The 20,078-nt window shown below is 38.4% G+C and overlaps 1 protein-coding gene across 3 annotated transcripts in view; it reads right to left on the bottom strand.

Annotated features, from left to right (window-relative positions):
• The window catches only part of MFN1 (mitofusin 1), a 37,114-nt gene extending 17,115 nt beyond the window's left edge, over positions 1 to 19,999 (bottom strand). The window contains exons 1-9 of one of the 3 annotated variants that reach the window (XM_021068493.1): positions 19,853 to 19,999; positions 18,488 to 18,603; positions 15,555 to 15,690; positions 13,861 to 14,023; positions 10,869 to 10,993; positions 7,931 to 8,039; positions 6,787 to 6,894; positions 3,757 to 3,910; positions 3,595 to 3,662 (exon numbers count right to left, since the gene is read on the bottom strand). In XM_021068493.1, the coding sequence (XP_020924152.1) occupies positions 3,595 to 3,662; positions 3,757 to 3,910; positions 6,787 to 6,894; positions 7,931 to 8,039; positions 10,869 to 10,993; positions 13,861 to 14,023; positions 15,555 to 15,690; positions 18,488 to 18,599 (975 nt within the window). In that variant the 5' untranslated portion in view covers positions 18,600 to 18,603; positions 19,853 to 19,999. Of the gene's footprint in view, positions 1 to 3,594; positions 3,663 to 3,756; positions 3,911 to 6,786; positions 6,895 to 7,930; positions 8,040 to 10,868; positions 10,994 to 13,860; positions 14,024 to 15,554; positions 15,691 to 18,487; positions 18,604 to 19,559; positions 19,817 to 19,852 lie in introns of those variants that run through there. The other 2 variants (XM_021068494.1, NM_001315732.1) reach the window with 2 other exon arrangements.

Genomic DNA, 20,078 nt, shown 5'->3' with positions numbered 1-20,078 from the left:
CAGTGGGCTAAGGATCCAGTGTTGCCCTGAGCTGTGGTATAGGTGGCAGACACAGCTTGGATCTGGTATTGCTATGGCTATGACTATGGCTGGCATCTACAGCTCCAATTTGACCCCCAGCCAGGGAACTTCCGTATGCCTCAGGTGTGGTCCTAAAAGACCAGAAAAAAGAAAAGAATTTAATGAATAAAAACCAAAAAAATCCTATTTATCAAATGAAAAATTAATCAAGGGCTAGGCCTCGGTCTTTAAAGGATAAAGCAAAGCAGCCAAATCACTGGCAAATCCAATTAAGATTTAATATATATATTTCTTGTATCCTTTACCTGTATCTATGTCTAAATATATACAGACATAAATAGACAAGGGATACAAATATACTTTTAAAAAAACAATTTTATAATAAATTATAAATTCTCAGAAATGCACTAATTTATAAGAAATCATAAGTTACCAAAATTGATTTTAAAAGTAACAAATTTCAGAAGTTTCCATTGTGGTGCATCAGAAACAAATCCAACTAGGAACCATGAGGTTGGGGGTTCGATCCCCGGCCTTGCTCAGTGGGTTAAGAATCCAGCACTGCCATGAGCTGTGGTGTAGGTTGCAGACTCGGCTCGGATCTGGGCATAGCTGTGGCTGTGGTGTAGGCCAGCGGCTATAGCTCCAACTAGACCCCTTGCCTGCAAACCTCCATATGCCGTGGGTGCAGCCCTAAAAAGACAAAAAATAAGAAGAAGAAGAAAAGAAAAGAAAAAATTTCAGCTTTGGAGAGCAAAAGAGTTGCTGGAGTTCCCTGGTGGCTCAGCAGGTTAAGGATTCAAGTGTTGTCACTGCTATGGCTCAGATTTGATCCCTGACCTAGGAACTTCTGCATGCTGTGAACATGGCCAAAAAAAAAAAAACAAAAAACCCATGGATGTGGCACAGCCAAAAAACAAAGCAAAACAAAACAAAAAAAATAGGGAGTTCCTGTTGTGGCACGGCAGAAACCAATCCATGGACTAGCATCCATGAGGATGCGGGTTTCATCCTGGTCTTGATCAGCAGCTTGGGGATCCAATGTTGCTGTGAGCTGTGGTGTAGGCTGGCAGCTATAGCTCCAGTTCAGCCCATAGCCTAGGAATCTCAATATGCTGCAGGTGCAACCATAAAAAAAACAAAAAAAAACAAACAAAAAAACCCACCAAAATAAGTAAGTTGTCAATGTAATTACCAAAAAAGCATTTGGCCATCCAGACAAAATTTTTTGCCCATCTCATTATTTCTTTATATAAATTCAAATAATTTTTAGATGATTCTCATTTTATATCTATCAGTTTTAAACAAAAGTTTCAAACTCTAGGAGTTCCCGTCATGGCTCAGTGATTAATGAATCTTACTAGCACCCATGAGGACGAAGGTTCGATCCCTGGCCTTAATCAGTGGGTTAAGGATCCAGCATTGCCGTGAGCTGTGGTGTAGGTTGCAGAGTAGCACCAGATCCTACACTGCTGTGGCCATGGTGTAGGCCATCAGTTACAGCTCCAATTTGACCCCTAGCCTGGAAACTTCCATATACTGTGGGTAAGGCCCTAAAAGGCAAAAAGTTTCAATCTCTAAAGGTGGACATTCTCCACAACTGTATAAGCTCTTGCTCAAGAAATTTTTTCTATATATAATTTTAAATTCTCAAATGAACTTTTACAATAAAAACGTGAAATGCCATGTTTCTTCTAAAAACTTAAAAAAAAATTAAAAGTTCCTAAGTCTGCCTGATTACTGCAAGCAATCACTTGGGGAGCTTTAAATATATAACAGATCCCTAGATCCATCATACCCCTACAGGATCAATCTCTGGGATAGGTCAGGAGTCTGCAATTCTCTAAAGTACTTCATGATCAGCTGGGTTTGGGAACCAGTGCTCTACAGCACATCATTTCTTCTTCTCACTCCCACCTCTTCAAGGAGATAATCTAGGAAAGCAAAAGTTGTACCAGGAACCCATATGAAAGAAAACTAAACTGTATGCTTTAGTAGGAGAATGCAATGACAAATATACACACATACATACACAGAAGAGCTCAATTTAAGACCAGGGAAAAAAACAATAGATACTCTCCCCATTACTTTCCTCATGGATGAAATGTAACTGACATCTTACTGAGACAGCTGAGAGTAGGTTTTCTTAAACACTGTCTTGATCTAACTAATGGTCTTTCTTCCTCTTACTAATTTAAAAATAGAGGAAGAGTTCCCGCTATGGTGCAGTGGGTTAAGAGCCCAACTGACTGCAGCTGCTTGGGTCACTGCAGAGGCATGGGTTCGATCCCCAGCCCAGTGCAGAGGGAAAGAGGAGCTGGCATTGTTGCAGCTGCAGCTCGGATTCAATCCCTGGCCTGCAAACTTCCATATGTTGCAGGTGTGGCCATAAAAAATAAATTCAGTAAAAAATAAAAATAGAAGTTTAATTTTAAAAATTCTGAAAAATAAATAAAGTCTGCCAAGTACATTCAACATTCACGTCCTTACAATGAAGGCAAGTACTACTTATAAAGAAGAATAATTACAGATGAAAGTTTTCTCACTTCTAAAGTATTTGTGTTCATTTGTGGGTAAGGAGATATGCAACCCAATAAGCACAGCCAGATAAAGCTAAATGAGTGTTTAGAAGATTAATATCTAAAGAACTTTTTGGCCAATGGTCAATGTAGGTAAGTTTTAATATCTCTGAATAAAACACCTACACCAAAACATAAGGAGGCATCCTTCCTCCCCAATGCTGCACACACATTAGTTTTTCACAAACCTCAGCAGTTTAGATTCCTAAGTACAGGACCTGTATCATAATTATTTTTGTATTCATTTGTTTGTTCAGGACTTTTGGCATAAAGTATGGAGAAAAGGTGACAATTTAGAAATTTAATTAACTTCTGTCAAATGACATTAACTATGTTCTATCAAAAGAAAAAGGATTTTTACTTTGCTCTATTATCCATTCCAAGAGTAGTTATATTTCTTTAATCTTCCCTATTGAAAACAGAGTAGTTCACCCGCTGCACAACACAATATTAGAAAATAGTATCTCAGAGTTCCCGTTGTGGCTCAGTGGTTAACGAATCCGACTAGGAACCATGAGGTTGCGGGTTCGATCCCTGCCCTTGGTCAGTGGGTTAAGGATCCAGCATTGCCATGAGCTGTGGTGTAGATTGCAGACATGGTTTGGATCCCGTATTGCTGTGGCTCTGATGTAGGCCGGCGTCTACAGCTCCGATTCGACCCCTGGCCTGGGAACCTCCATATGCCGCAGGAGCAGCTCAAGAAATGGCAAAAAGACAAAAAAAAAAAAAAAAAAAAAAAAAAAAAAAGTATCTCATTTAAATATAAATATATAAGGAAAAAGAGTAAGAAATTATAATTTCTCTATTCTTACAGAGCATCCATTTTGCAGGGACTTCCTTTCTTCAAATTTTCCTTGTTTCACTTGCTTTGTTAAACTACATTAAATAACACCAAAGGTTATTGCCAAAGATAACAAGTGAAAACAGAAGATTACAATCACTTTCTATCATTTCTAGGATTTTATATTGTTAAATACAGTCACAAAATTCCTACCTCAAAGATTTGTTCAAAATTCTGAAATTCCTGTAATCTTGCCTGAAATCCTTCTGCAAGTGCCCCACCTGTAATATTTAGGTGAAGATTTTAAAACCTCATTTATAGCAAGAGTCCTAGCATGCTATTTTTATAATCTATATTTGTATTTAGAATACATACCACCTTCTGGCATCCCCTGTGCTTTGTGCTTTCTAGCATTAAGAACTTCCTTTGCAGAAACAAAAAAGATACGATTCCGTGCTTCTAAAGGATCCACAACTTTGAGCTCCTCCACTAAGAAATGTAGGCATCTCTCCATGTGTTGTCTGCGTACCTAGAGAAAAACAGGGTATTAAAAGAATTCTAATGATTAAAGAAATATATTTCTTATAATTTTATAATTATAACTGACAGTTACAGGCCTATACTAAATGCCATTTATAGTTATATTGTACTAACAGTTGCCACATACTTAACAAATTCAAAAATTCTAATAAATTAAGTTTGACACCTGCTGACAGGAAATCTTCCTCTTAACCTAATGATTCTGCCTTGAACATTTTGATACTTGCTGACAGGAATCTTCCACTTAATTACTACACAACCATTAAAAATCATATCATACACAAAAATTAGCAGTTAAAAGGCATGGAAAGGTTCCTAAATCTGTATTAAGGGCAAAGGATGTGCATATATATTTATGTAAGTTAACAGGTGACATGCAAACAACACCCACAAAAATGGGTGGCATTTTTCTTTATTATGCTTTTCTTATTTTCCAAATTTTCTAAAATGATGCTATTAATACCTTTAAAATCATGAAATACTATAATTCTTTTACTATAATGAAGTTATTTTTATTTTGATATCAGAACATATATGGCATATTTTTTTTCTAAAAATACTGGGGGAGGGTGGAACTAGACTCTCATACTGAGTGAAGTAAGTCAGAAAGAGAATGACAAATACCATATGATATCACATAATATATGGCACAAATGAACCTTTCCACAGAAAGGAAAATCATGGACTTGGAGAACAGACTTGTGGTTGCTGGGGCTGGGGGGTGGGGGAGGATGGATTGGGAGTCTCGGGTTAATACATGCAGACTATTGCCTTTGGAATGGATTAGCAATGAGATGCTGCTGTGTGGCACTGGGAACTACGTCTAGTCACTTATCGTGGAGCATGATAATGTGAGAATAAAGAATGTATCCATGTATGTGTGACTAGGTCACCATGCTGTAGAGTAGAAAAAATAATAATAATGTATTGGGGAAATTTAAAAAAATAATAATAATACTGGGGGCATTTCCGTCATGGCTCAGCAGTAATGAACCCAGTTAGTATCCATGAGGACAGGGGTTCAATCCCTGGCCTCACTCAGTGGGTTAAGCAGCCGGCATTGCTGTGAGCTGTGGTGTAGGTTACAGCCGCAGCTTAGATCTGGCGTTGCTGTGCCCGTGGGGGTGGCCGGCAGATGCAGCTCCAATTGGACCTCTAGCCTGGGAACTTCCATATGTCGCAGATACAGCCCTAAAAAGACAAAATAAACAAAGTTGAGGAGAATGCATTAGCTAGAGATTAGAGCTGTAATGTTAGGTTTAAGATTAGCACTTTGGTACTTTTAGTTAGGAACAAGGATTAAAGTTAGTTAGGGTTTAGTATTAGCCTCCACCATTATGGCTATGATAAGAGATCTCCATGTTAAGACTTAATAAATAGGAATAGATAAGAACAATCTGTGGGTGATATTTCCTAATTCTCTGATAATTAAATGAAACACTCGATTTGAAAAAGTTTGATTACAAAACAAGAATTAATGAAGCTTCAAATTAAGCAAAATTCCAATCTGGGACATGAGGGGAAGAATGAAAACAAATACTGTAACGTGACTAGTGATGGAATAGTGTAAACCACTATTAATATCAGAAAAAGTAGTATTAAACAAATTAAATATTACTTGTGGACCAAATGCCAGATTCTCTATTCTTAAAAAGCAAATTTCTAAACCACTATCCTGACTAACACAAAAAACAAAAACTACCAAGTGTTGGAAAGGATATAAATCAAGTGGAACTCTCAATCTGTTAGTGGGAATATAAACTGGTATGAGCACTGCAGAAAACCCTTGGGCTGTACAGCATATCCTTAACCTGTAATCCAGCAATTCTACTCCTAGATATGTACCTATGGATTATTGATTCCTGTGTTAGTGACACTGAGTCAGATAAATCTTTGGTTAGAAGGCAGGAGCTGTTCTGTGTTATAGGATGTTTACCAGCATTGCTAACCCCTACCCAATGAATTCCAGAAGCATTCTCCCCCAGTTGTGGCAATCAAAAATGTCTCCAGACATGGCTATATATTCCCTGGGGGCCAAAATCACCCAGCGCCTCCTATTGAGAACCACTGATACATACTCAACAGAAATATACACACCATTGTTCATGAAAAAGACATATATAAGCAGAGGCACAGCAGCATTATCCACAATAGCTAAAAACAGGAAACTTACCCAAATGCCCACCACTACCATCAGAATGAACAGATCAACTGTTGTTATTCACAGGATGAAATACTGTATTACATCAGTGATAATGTACTTCAACTATACATAACAGTATGAATACATACCACAAAGTAATGTTGAGCAAAAGAAACCTTACACAGAAGCAGATACTATGTGGTTCCATTACATAAAGTTGAACAACCAGAAAAATTAAATCTAGGATATCAGAACATAAGTGGTTATCTTTGGGTTGGAGACCAGAAGCTGAAAGCGGGGATACTGGGGTGCTGCGAATTTATGCTTCTTTTTTTTATTTTTTTCAGCTATTCTACTCATGGTTTGCAGAAATTCCTGGGCCAGGGATCAAACCCACACCACAGCAGTCACCCGAGCTGCTGCAGTGAAAATGCCAGATCCTTAACCCACTGAACCACAAGAAAACTCCCTGTTCTGCTTCCCTGACCTGGATTCTTAGAAGTTTCAAGATCTAAAATGATTGGGTAGTACTTTCATAACACAATTTTCCTTCAAAGTAGCTTAATATTCTGGTCTCTCACATACCCACTTCCGTTTTTCTGTTTGTATTCTTTTCTCAAGTAAGAGAGTAGCTGCTTATGATGTTCTATTCCATGATGGTTACTGTTTTCTCAGATAATAATGTACATGACTATATTCCAAAACTTAAAGAAATAACTTACATCTTCCATATATTCTGGCTCTGATGCAGAGGCATCCCAACGATTATTCAGAATGAAAATATTAGGCTTGGAAAGTCGCTCATTTACCTTGTGAAAAAACTGTTTTTCCTGAAAAATATCAAATGCCCAACAGTGTCTACTTTTAAAAGCTGTTTTTACATTTATACTTGAAACTTCATTTGAATCTAAAGGTTTGAACCATTTAACAATGATTAACAACCACTGATAAAGGATCCCAAAGCACTCTGAGCATTAAACTTTTAAAGGTGACAAAATTAAAATATAAGAAGCAAAACTTAGGATTTTCCTACACCTCCCATGAGTCTTTTTTGAAATTCAATTTAACAAATATTTATCTCTTTCTATAATAAATAGAACATAAAAGATACTACTAGATATGATGGTCCATATTTTGAAAAAGCTACCTCAAATCTTTTTGAAGATTTAGACTAAGTATATGACAATTTAAGACACATGTACAACACATCATAATAAATAATAAAGGTAACGGCCATAAATACTATAATTATCCAGTTGAAATTAAGAAAAGCTCCATAAAGAAGGAGGTGGTGATGAAATGGGGTCTTGAAAGTATTGATAACAAGGCTTTTTGAGGGATGAAAAATTGGGAGGGGGAAGATTTGCCCACAAAGAATAATATAAACAAAGGTACCAAAGTATCAAAGTTTGTTTATCCAACACCTAAATAATGGAGTTACTCTAAACAGATTTAAACATTTACCTATTTTTAAATACCATCAGGTTATAAACAACTGTGAGTGTTGTCACAGCAGCTTGGTTCATGTGACATAGATTGGGCCATATAAACACTAAGAACACAGTCACAAAATAGGTCTTGCTGATAACTCCTAGGTTTTAATGGTGTTTGGCCTTTCCGTGAATGTCAACAACACATATCACACCTTGCAAATATTAGTAGAGTCATCAAACCCTAGAGGGCTACTGAAATCCTAGGAACTACTCTCAAGATCAGAATCAGCCCTTCTAGTCCCACTGGAAAAAAAAACCCCTTCAACTACCCCTGATATCAGACCTTCTTCCATGATTTTGATTTCCTTCACTTTTCAGAATTGACAGACATCATTTCCTTTCTATCAAACAAAATAATATGATTAGATCTTACCGTGTTCATCAGTGTTGATTCAGAGTTTGCGACCAAAACGAAGACATCAGCATCTAAACAAAATTTATCAATCCAGCTATCCAGCTCTGTAGTGACATCTGTACCTGGACTAATGGGAATAAAGTAAAAATTGTATTTTTTAAAACTTTTATGAATTATTTGAAGTCTAAAAGAAAGGATTTCTACTAGTTATCAGTATGAAGCCCAGGAAATTTATTTTCTCACCTATAAGAGAGCAGCTATGGAAAGTTGAGAATCTGTGCTTTATAGATGCCTTTCTATTCTGCTGACAATTCCCAGAGCCTATTCACCTGACAACTTGACAAGTGCTAAAAAGTTTACTAAGCTAAAAATAGCAAACTTCGTGATTTTTGACAAAACAGGTAATATGGTCAATATTCATGCTTTGAAAGGCTGAAATAAGCACTGAGAAAAAAACCAACCAACCAAAGTGGGCTAATATACAATCAAAAAGTGAAGATACAAGAGTTCCTGTTGTGGCTTAGTGATTAACAAATCCCACTAGTATCCATGAGGACTCGGGTTCGATCCTTCAGGGGGTTAAGGATCTGGCACTGCCATAAGCTGTGGTGTAGGTCGCAGAGGTGGCTCGGATCTGGCGTTGCTATGGCTGTGGCATAGGCGAGCAGCTGCAGCTCCGATTCGACCCCTAGCCTAGGAACCTCCATATGCCTCAGGTGCAGCCCTAAAAAATCAAAAACCAAAAAAAAAGAATAAATAAATAAATAAATAAATAATAAAGGTACAAGCAGCTATTTCTGTTACAGCTCAGAGGAAATTAAGTGCTTATTAACATAACCAGTAGTTTTTTTTTTTTAAAAAAGCCTCTGCTAGGAGTTCCCTTGTGGCACAGCAGGTTAAGGTTCCAGTGTTGTCCCTGCAGCAGCTTGAGTGGCTGCTTGGTATGGGCCCTAGCCTGGGAACAGCCAGGGGGAAAAAAAAAAACTTCTGCTAAAAAATAAATTTAATATAAAATCTATAGTATAAAAAGTATAGTCCAACTGTCTATACATTGGCTTAATGTATCTGTCCTGTGATAAATTGGCAAGATAACAGAATGGATATAATCTAGCCATGAAATAAAGAAAAATTAGTTAATATTATATTTAAACCAAGTATTTTTATTGCCCAAGCTCCTTCTCTGTCATCCAAATTATTTTTACTGATTACTTGAAACACTCTTTCAATCAAAACAGAAGACCCTCATCAAAAAAAATAATAATAATTTCCATAGAACATTGGCTTTTTTTTTTTTTTTTTTTTGGGTCTTTTTGCCTTTTCTAGGGCCACTTCCTGCAGCATATGGAGATTTCCAGGCTAGGGGTCTAATTGGAGCTGTAGCCACCGGCCTATGCCAGAGCCACAGCAACTCGGGATCTGAGCTGCACCTGTAACCTACACCACAGCTCACAGGCAATGCCAGATCCTTAACCCACTGAGCGAGGCCAGGGATCAAACCTGCAACCTCATGGTTCCTAGTGGGATTCGTTAACCACTGTGCCACGACGGGAACTCCCAGAACATTGATACTTTAACTGAAAAAGACAAAAGAGCACATCACAATTTTGACAAATCAGTTAAAGAAGTTTCCTTGTAGTGCAGCAGGTTAAGGATCGGCATTGTCATTGCAGTAGCAAAGGTACAACCCATGGCCCATGGAAACTTCCACATGCTGGGATTGTGGGCAGAAAAATAAAATAAAATGAAAAATCTTTTCGCTACTTTTTTTGGTTAAGGACACTGTTCAACAGATAGGCATTATCATTTTTATTAAGCACCAGTGTAGTAGGATTTTTTTTTTTTTTTTTTTTTTTTTTTTTTTTTTGGTGTACTTGCAGCATGCACAAGTTCCCAGGTCAGGGATTAAACCCATGCCACAAGCCGTGACAACAATGGGCCACCATAAACTCCAGTAGGATGATTTTTAATAAATGTAGTAAATGCAGGTTAATCAGAAGATCTAGAAATAAATTACAAAAATATTCGACTAGTCCTTGAACAACGAAAAGCTGTATGAAATGTCCAGTAGTTATTTTAGGCAACTTGAATTACTACTGATTAAAAATAACACTTTTTTGGAGTTCCCGTCGTGGCTCAGTGGTTAATGAATCTGACTAGGAGCCTTGTTGCAGGTTCGATCCCTGGCCTTGCTCAGTGGGTTAAGGATCTGGCGTTGTCATGGACTGTGGTGTAGGTTGCAGACAAGGCTTGGATCCTGCGTTGCTGTGGCTGTGGTGTAGGCTGGCAGCTACAGATCTGATCAGACCCCTAGCCTGGGAACCTCCATATGCCGTGGGTGCGGCCCTAGAAAATATATATATATATAAAAAAAAAAAAAAAAAGAAAAAAAAGGGACCAAAAAAATAATAACACTTTTTTTTTTTTTTTGGTCTTTTTAGAGCCACACTCAGGGCACATCGAAGTTCCCAGGGTATCGGGTCGAATGAGAGCTATAGCTGCCAGCCTACACCACAGCTCACAGCAACCCCAGATTCTTAATCCACTGACTAAGCAGGGCCAGGGATCAAACCCCTGTCCTCATGGATGCTAGTTTATTACCACTGGGCCACAACAGGAACTCCCAAAAATAACACCTATTTAGTTATCTATCTAGATTATCTACAATTAGACAATCTCTAAGGCCTAACCAATTACCCAAACTACAAAGTCAATCTAGGGAAATAAAACAACAAACAAATGGCTATTCTTGAAATTTCCTGTAACAGAATTAGACTGATACACTGGCAATCTTATATAGCCATTAAAAAACAAACAAAAAAATACCTTATCTGTTCTGTAACAATCTATCAAAGAAGAACAAAGCAGAAACTGAAGTCTTTATATACTACAGGCTGAAATTAAGCAACATCTATTTTAAATAAAACTTTAGGAAAAAACAGTTCATATGCAATTTTACCTGTCCACTAAAACCAGGTCATCTCTCAAGAGGGCACATTTTGCCTTTGGCCAAAACACATGTACAAGACAGCCAGCTTTCAAGTCTTTGTCCATGTGAAGGGCATGGGCCAGTTGATTAACTGTCTAAAGTGGGAGGAAAAGAAAAAACAAAACTCTACTTATAACAAAGTGCAATAACAATTTAAAATACTACGACTTGGTACATTTATTTTTGCAAAAGATGTAGAAAAAGCAGAAGTTTAAATAACTTGAGATAAAAACCATCTGAGCAATCTTGAGAAACCTCAGGTTTAAAATTACCATGAAAAAAAAAAAAAAAAAAAAAAAAACTACCCTTGAAACAGTTTACTCATACCATTCTGTAAAAATAATCTGAGCTGGAAATATTCTAAATGCCCAACAAATGCTCTGGCAATGGAATCCCATGCAACCCCTGAAATTTATACTGTAAGCATGAAAAGAAGTTCATAATATATTGAGGAAAAAAGCAAATCAGAAACTAGCATATATAACATAAAACCTTTTTGTTTTAAAAACAGAGAAATACCAATTTAGCTCTATACTAAAGAATTTCCACTGCTTTTGGAAGTGTGAGGTCTGGAGTTTTCTTTTCGTTTCTCTTTGCCTAATTATACTTTCCGACTCTTCTAAAATGAGTTTACTGTTTAGTAATAAGGGGGAAAAATAAAGAAACATCACCAGGTAGTTATTTATTCACATAAGCCTATGCCTTTTCTTTCCATTTAAATTCCCTAGAATAGGGAAATAGAAAATTTCTATTTCTCAAGATGATTTCTGATATACATTAGTTTATTACCTTTCATGTATGTATTAAACATACAATTAAGCACAACAGGCTTAAGACAAAGTTAGTAATCAAGGAAAGGACAGCAACACATATACCTCCATGGTTCTTTTGTGATTTGTATGAAATTTTAGGTAGGGGTCTTTTTGCTTGCTTTCATAAACTTTTTCAAAGAATTATAAACTTGTATTAAAATCCTGATGCCTTACAAAATTAATAAAAGCATCTATCTGACAAAGCTGTGGTGAGGTTTCAGTTATCAGAAGTATTTAGAATAGAGCCTGGTACATACCAAGTGTGCAATACTTGGTATTATTGTTGCATTTATTTTACTAAGTGAACTATTACAGTCCAAGACTCAAAGTATATTGATACCTTAAAGCAGGTCACTTTCTAAGGTAAAGAAACTTAAATTCTGGAGCAGGGAGAAGAGTAAAAGAGATGAAGAAAGAGGACTGCAAGAACAGCTCACTGATCGGGAAAAATTAGATAACTACCTTAAAATGTTATAGCACACTTGACCTTGAGGATCTTAAGTCACAGGCAGTTTGAATTCTGACTTGGTAAAATTCTTGATTAAAAAATAAGATATTCCTTCATTTGTATGGATATAAAAGTTAGAAATATATTTTCATAAAAATCATCTCATTTATTGCTCATAGCTAATCTAAAGGCTATTACACAGATTGAGTTACCTGCTCTGATCAAACAGCAAACCCACAGGACTAGATCTATGAATTCACCTACAGTTTAGACAAAAATAAAATGACATGGAACTTCACACACTGAACTTTTGCATTTGTGGGAGAGATCTTAAGACTTAAGAGAAAGTGACTACAGTGAGACACAGGGCCTTTACCAAGTGATTTCATTCCAGAGTAAACATCTTGCATCCTAATTGCTTTCTCTTTTCTTCTGGCTGAAAAAAACCTAGTGCCACTTAACTCCTTAAGAAACTTATTATGGGAGTTACCACTATGGCTCAGCGGTAACGAACCCAACTAGTATCCATGAGGATGTGGGTTCGATCCCTGGCCTCGCTCAGTGGGTTAAGGATCTGGCATTGCTGTGAGCTGTGGTGTAGGTTGCAGCTGTGGCTTGGATCTGGCATTGTTGTGGCTGTGGGGCAAGCAGGCAGCTTCAGCTCCAATTTGACCCCTAGCCTGGGAACTTCCATATGCCACAAGTGCAGCCCTAAAAAAAAAAAAGAAACTCATTATGAAAAGTAGGGATAAGAAATCACCACTGGCCTTTATCTGATAAAGCTACAGCATTTTCTCATGAATATGCTTACCAAATATTCTAAAGGCAAAAACCACTTCTAAAGGCGCAGACGTGTCAAAAACAGATTCCAGAGACCATTTTTTAAACAAAGTTTTCCTTAGAAAGACAAGATTTGAAACTAAATAGCAACAATACACTTTAATAATGTTCTTTTCACTAAGTGAAAATAGTATAAACTTTTTTTTTAACTTTTTTTGTTTGTTTTTTTGTTTTGTTTTTGTTTGTTTGTTTTGTCTTTTTGCTATTTCTTGGGCCACTCCCGCGGCATATGGAGGTTCCCAGGCTAGGGGTTGAATCAGAGCTGTAGCCACCTGCCTATGCCAGAGCAACCTACACCGCAGCTCACGGCAACGCCGGATGATTAACCCACTGAGCAAGGGCAGGGATCGAACCCGCAACCTCATGGTTCCTAGTCGGATTCGTTAACCACTGCGCCACGATGGGAACTCCCAATAGTATAAACTTTTAATTCTAGTTCAATTTTTTCTTTCTGGCTACACTTGAGGCATGTAGAAATTCACAAGCTAGGGATCAAATCCAAGCCACAGCAGTAACCAGAGCCACAGCAATGACAACTGGTAGGCCACCAGTGAAGACCTCTAATTATTTATTTTTTTTAGTGATTTTTATTTTTTCCATTATAATTGGTTTACAGTGTCCTGTCAATTTTTAATTTACTTTTAAGTTAAAGACAAGTTTTATTCTTACAGTAATTCAGCTCTGAAGCAAAATAATTTCAGAAAATTCAAAAATATTAGTGATGGTTTTAAAAGCTATGAATAGAAATACTAATGGTTCTTCTGTCTCTAGCAAGGCACCCATTTCGTGAAAAATTTTTTAAAAGGACATGTTAAGGACATTACTTCAGGTACATTATGTTGCCAAAGGTCAAATCATATACCTTCACACTCTTTTTTTCATCTGACCCTTCTGTCATGAGATAGGCTTTATCTCCATCCGTTCCTTCAACGCTCAGGAAGCAATTGGTTGTATGGCCAATCCCACTAGGGAGGACTTTATCCCACAACATGGCATTGATAACAGAGCTCTTCCCACTGCTTGTCCTGAAGAATATACAAAATCATGACAAAACATAACGGTAAAAACTTTGTTCACTGGCTCAAAGGCCTACATTTTTATAATGCAGATTCTGTGAATTTCATCAGATTCCATTTTTTTATTAAAAGTTGACAACTTGATTTACACAACTATTACATCACTTCTCAGTGAAGGCCTCTTCCCTCCCACTCTGACTCCATCCTAACCTGAGGTAGGGCCTCTTTCTTAGACCTACTTCATGCTAGACTGTGTAAGTTCTGAGAAACAAACAACATAAAACAAAACAAAACAAAACAAAAAACCCAGAGCTTGGTGAAAAGTTTTCAAGAACACAAACAGGTTGTTTTAGTAGAGAATAACTGAGAGTGGTCAGAAAAAGTTTCTGCCTGAAAGAGTGAGGAGCCAGACATAGAACAAGGCAAAGAGAATTCTAGGCATAGGAAATTCCAAGTGCTAAAGATATAGGAAATAGCTTAGAAGGCCTACAAGGTTAGTTCAGTGAATAAATAAAACCCTCTGTTGGTATATGGCTCATGATATCTGAACAACCAAGCTAAGGGCCTAGTGACTGTTTTTAACAGAGTGGTTGGTACATACATACACAGTTAACAAATAATCCTTAAATTTTTTGTCTTTTTAGGGCTACCCGCAGCATATATGGAAGTTCCCAGGCTAGGGGTCAAATCAGAGCTGTAGCTGCTGGCCACAGCAACACCAGATCTGAGCTGCACCTGCAACCACACCACAGCTTACGGCTGCATCCTCATGGATACTAGTCTGATTTGTTTCCACTGAGCAAGATGGAAACTCCCTGACCCTTTAAATTAATGTATAAGCTGTGGCAGAAATCACTCTTATCACTCTGGAAGTTACACTGAGGAATGGTACTTCCTATTTCCCTCTGGGAATCATGGAGCTGAAAATTCTTTTGGAAGACACACTGGTAATCAGAGAAGCTTAAAAACCTAAGTCACAAATTTTATACTTGTCACTTACCTGTTTTTCTATATGTATAATGTCTAACAAGCCAATTCTTAGAGATGAGTATCCTTAAAGTATAAAAATATGATTGACCTTCATAAAGCTTTATTTATTTATGTAGTTATTTTTCTTTAGGGCTGCAGGTGCAGCATATGGAAGTTCCCAGGCTAAGGATCGAGTAAGAGCTGCATCTCCCGGCCTATACCACAGCCATAGCAACACTGGATCTGAGCCCCATCTGTGACCTAAACTGCAGCTTGTGGCAATGTTGGATCCTTAACCCACTGAGCAAGGACAGGGATTGAGCTCACATTCTCATGGATATTAGTCAGGTTTGTTCCCACTGAACCAAAATGGGAACTCCATTAAGCTTTATTTTACACCAGGAGCTAAAACAAACTTTTAACATTTAACACAGGCTGAAAATGTTGTGAAGAGAAAAGGTGGAGGGAGAAGCTATCACTTGCAGAAATATCAGAAATGAATTTGCAGATATGACCAAGAAAAGTTAATTTCTGCAAACTACCCTTGAGAAAAAAAATAATAAAGGATTACCTGCCAAAAAATGCCACTTTCATGTGTCTCCGAGACAGCACCTCGCCAATAACGGAAAGCTTGTTTTTATACCTCTGTATTTCTATCAAGTCATCCTCAACAGCTACTTGGTCAAGTTCTGGATTCTTGTACGTTGCTGTAAAATTAAAATAGAATTAGAGGAGTTCCCTTGTGGCACAGCAGCTTAAGAATTCGTCATTGTCTGCAATGGCTTGGGTCACTGCTGTGGCTTGGGTTCAATCCCAGCCTGAGAATGTCCACAGGCAGAGCAGCCAAAAAAAAAAAAAAATCTGAAAAAATAGAGAAAGTAATATAGATGAATATTAAGTTAATTAAATTTAAAAAACAGAATGTTTAGGATATGCATATAGTTTGGCTTTGTTCTATATTAACATGCCATGTCAAAGTAAAAATGCCATGGTACCTGAATATTTGGTAAAAGGTGAACGCCTCATTGCAATGGGTCATAAGAATACTGCCCGAATTTCAAAATTATTAAAAATTACAGGGGTCTAGCCAAAAGGATATTTTACTATTCATCTATGTCTCAAAGATACAAAATACCCACCTAAGACAAAAACGTTATTTCTGAACAAAGAAACTAGAATCCAATATCTACTTTTTATTCCATCCTGACAAGAGCTTCAAATCTTGAACTGAGAAAAGGGATTCACACACTAAGAAAGCATATGGTTTAAATGGGTAGCTTCCCCAAAATAGAGTTCAGGGGGTCTTCAAGCTGGGTAAGACCTCCTTATCTTTTCTGCTTCCCACAGGGGTGGAGCAAGACAGCTCATTTAACATGAAAAGAGAATTCTAGACTGTTTCTCACTCCTGTCAGGTTTGGGAGAAACTGCCTACCCCAGCCCCAGATGTCTTTCCTCCAAAGAGGGGAGTAGCTGGGAAAGCAAAGATCTGAAAGCAGAAAAGTATCTCAGCTTTGTTTATATTTCAGAAATATACATTTTTACATTTATATTTTTATCATCTCATTTTAAAGGTGAAAACAGGGAGATTCATTTGGTTATCTAAATGGTCCTAATTAGAGACAAATACGGACATAACTTAGAGGGTAACCCCCTATTTAAACTTAAGCTTTACAGATCTCATCAACTTGTCAAATACATTAATATGTGCAACTTGGTGAAAAAAGCTAAGAGTGGCTTAAATTAACATTATATTCATCTTTGATTTTCATTTTATTCCTGCTTTTCTGTTATTCCTGATTCACCTACTTTGCCTCTTTTTTTGTAACATTTTTTCCTGAGGTTCTAGAACCAGTGGTAAGTAGATAAGCTAGAGGTTCCCCAGAGAAAGAGAGCCAAAATGGCTTTTTTGACATAAGAGAAGACATTCTGGCCTAAGCCACTTTGTGATCTAAGCCTAACCACAATGCCTGCCCTTAACAGGTCTTAGTAATCAAAGATCTTAAGGGCAGGGAATGAATGCAGGAACAGAGAAAAAGAAGTCAAACAAGAGTACAGTGATAAAGCAGAGTCCCAGTTCCTCCTCAAGAGATATATGTTAAGAATAAATCTTTTTTTTTCTCCACACTGGCAGCATTCGGAAGTTCCGGGGCCAGGGAACAAATCCATGCCACAGCATCAACCTGAGCAGCTGCAGTGACAACACTGGATCCCTAACTCGCTGCACCACAAGACAAATCCTATAATAACATACATGAGTTCTGCAGGAACTAAGGCCCCTATTCAGGCAGAGAACCAAGTGATGACGCTGACCCTCCTCACTTCAATCAACCAAGACTTGGACTCTGTTGATCTTTGCCCCAATTCTCCCCTGAATTCTCCTCCACTCAAGCCACTTGAATTATGTACGTACTCTTAGCCTAAAACTTCCCCAATTTTGCTGTTCAGAGAGACAGAGCTGCAGGAAAGATCCCCAGTGTTCTCCTAAATTGCTGCAAGTAATAAATCCTTCTTTGTCCTGATCTTTGGCTTGGTTGTGTCTACTGGCTCAAAGTGAACCCAATTTACATTCTACAGCTGCCATTTCATTATCTCCTACATAATACTTAACCTACTTAACAGGCTCAATATACAGATGTTAAATTTAACTTCCTTTTCACTTTATTTTAAATTTTTAGAATAAAATACTATTCAAAGTCACTGTGTCAGCTCAAATTATTTCCAAATTGAAAAATCAAGATTCTGTACCAGTACTTTTTTCCCTTATTCAACAAAACTTGAATTGTGTCAGATCTGGTGACAGGGAGAGAATGATAAGGCAGGATTCGCACTCTCTAGGAATTCAAAATCTAGTGAAAAGGGATTAGGAAAAGAAGTTTGATTCTACCAAATGTTTTCCCACAGTCAGCAGAGTTTACAGAACCCCTCCCTTTTCACTGTATGCTTGAAGGTCAACATTATCTCTAAAGTAATATACCATAGAGTATGACATTATCACCTCTATTTGAATAGCTACACCCACGTTAAGATAACTCCTTTTGCCCTTTTCCCACTGCATCCCAGCCTCATTTGAGAGGATAAGACAGGTCTGTCTGAGATCTTAGTTTACCTGCTAAGTGGATAAGGAAGATAAGTATACTGATTCAATGTGGGCTACCCGGCTTTTAGTCTGGGCATTTACCAGCTATGTGATCTTGGCTAAGTCACTTAACTTTTCTGTGCCTTAGTTCCTTTATCTTTAAAATAAGTGAGATTAAAATCTGTCTCAGTGCTGATTTGAGAGTTGAGTTAATAATACAATAAAATGCCTAGAACAGTACCTCACACACAAGCACTTTTTTCTTAGTTGCTATTAATATAAGTCAATCTTCCTCACTTGGTGGGCAGAAAAGTGGTGGGTTTTATGTGTTACAAAGCCCTACATGTATTCAGTAACCCAGGCTGAAAAAATAAAGCACCTTTATGGATTTTCAAAAGTAATTATTTGAAAAATTTAGAGGAACTAACCTTCAACAAAATGTGATCCTTCAGTAACAAACTCCAGTAACTGTTCAAAGATTGCAGTAATTGCCTTTTTAGCCAGCACAAAGTGCTTCAGTGGAGAAGCAGTTTCTGCCATTATGCTGAAAATAAAAAGTACAAATTAAACTTGATGATAAAAGACATCTGAATTAAGGGCACTTTCCAGCAACATATTCTCCTTAACAAAACTTCCAAAAAACTTTTTTTTTTTTTCTTTTTTGTCTTTTTTAGGGTCAAACCTGCGGCATTTGGAGGTTTACAGGCTAGGAGTCCCATCAGAACTACAGCTGCTGGCCTACACCACAGCCACAGCCACAGCAGATCCAAGTTGCCTCTGCAACCTACACTACAGCTCGTGGCAACACCAGATCCTTCACCCACTGAAAGAGGCCAGGGATTGAACATGTGTCCTTCATGGATGCCAGTCAGATTAGTCTCCTCTGAGCCACTATAGGAACTCCCCAAAAAACTTTTAGATGACTGTTCTTTGGGGGGGAAAGGTGTTTTAGTCAAAGACTACTTTGGGGTGATATTCCATTAAAATAAATGAACTCTGTTGGCCAAAATCTTGGTTGCAATTTCTACTTTAGCTCCCTTTACTGACAATGAATCTGGCTAAATTCTGATTCTTAACTACATCTGGGAACAGGATGAGTGAGATGAAGCCAAGTTCACAAACACTAAGTTTCTCAACCTGGACCTCTGGTTGGGTGGAGGTGGATATGCAGAGCAAGGAAATGAATTCCAAGATCATAATGCAATACAAACGTTTAAAAAGCAGCAGTTCTCAACACAACAAATAAGGAGGCAAACCTTAAAGCAAGCCATAGTACCAAGAACTTAAAGGAATATAAATTAAAAAAAAATTATGACAGCTTTTCATGAAAAGATACCAAACAAAAGCGATCACAAACCAGTCTGACCCTGGTGTGCATGTGTGTAAAATGGAGCAGAATGTCCGTAAAGAAGGCTGAGCCTTCCAAAGCGTCAATGAAGGAGCCGCGTGAGAAAGTACAGAGAGGGCAACAACCCGGTTCAGCTGGGTGTGAACACCTACCTTAGGAAAGGGCCTTCCCCGCCCTCCACACGGGCCGCGGGAGCTCCGCCAGCAGGGCTCGCAGCCAGACTCTCCGCCGCACCGGGGGCGCGGGCTTCGGGCTCGCGGACTTTGCGGGCCTGACCCGGCCTCTGGCCCCGCTCACGACCCCGCTGGCTCGCTCCTTTCCGCAGGACCGCGGCGGCGCCTCGTCACAGAGCGCCCCGCGCACGACTCCCCGCCCCACAGCCCGGGCCAGAAGAAGGTCACCCCGAGCAGGGAACCCGCAAGTAGCCGAGGCGACAAGCACTCACCCTGTCTCAGGTCCGACTTGTCACCCAGCAACCGCAGCTCGGCCACAGCCCTCAACCCGCCTCATTCTCCCAAGAGAAGGTGGAAGACTGGGAGGAGGCGGGAGGAGAGGCGAGAGGACAGTCACTTCCGGTCTCCTGCCCTCCCCGATTTTGTTTGGCTCCGTAACCGGAAGTGCGTGTACGCGGAGCGCCATTTTTCTTAAGGGCAGAAGTCAAGGAGTTGAGG

The sequence above is a fragment of the Sus scrofa genome, chromosome 13, assembly GCF_000003025.6.
Source record: "Sus scrofa isolate TJ Tabasco breed Duroc chromosome 13, Sscrofa11.1, whole genome shotgun sequence".
Classification (NCBI taxonomy): Eukaryota; Metazoa; Chordata; class Mammalia; order Artiodactyla; family Suidae; genus Sus; species Sus scrofa.
The sequence above is the reverse complement of the archived record's forward strand: the minus strand, read 5'-3'. Positions and strand labels throughout refer to the sequence as shown.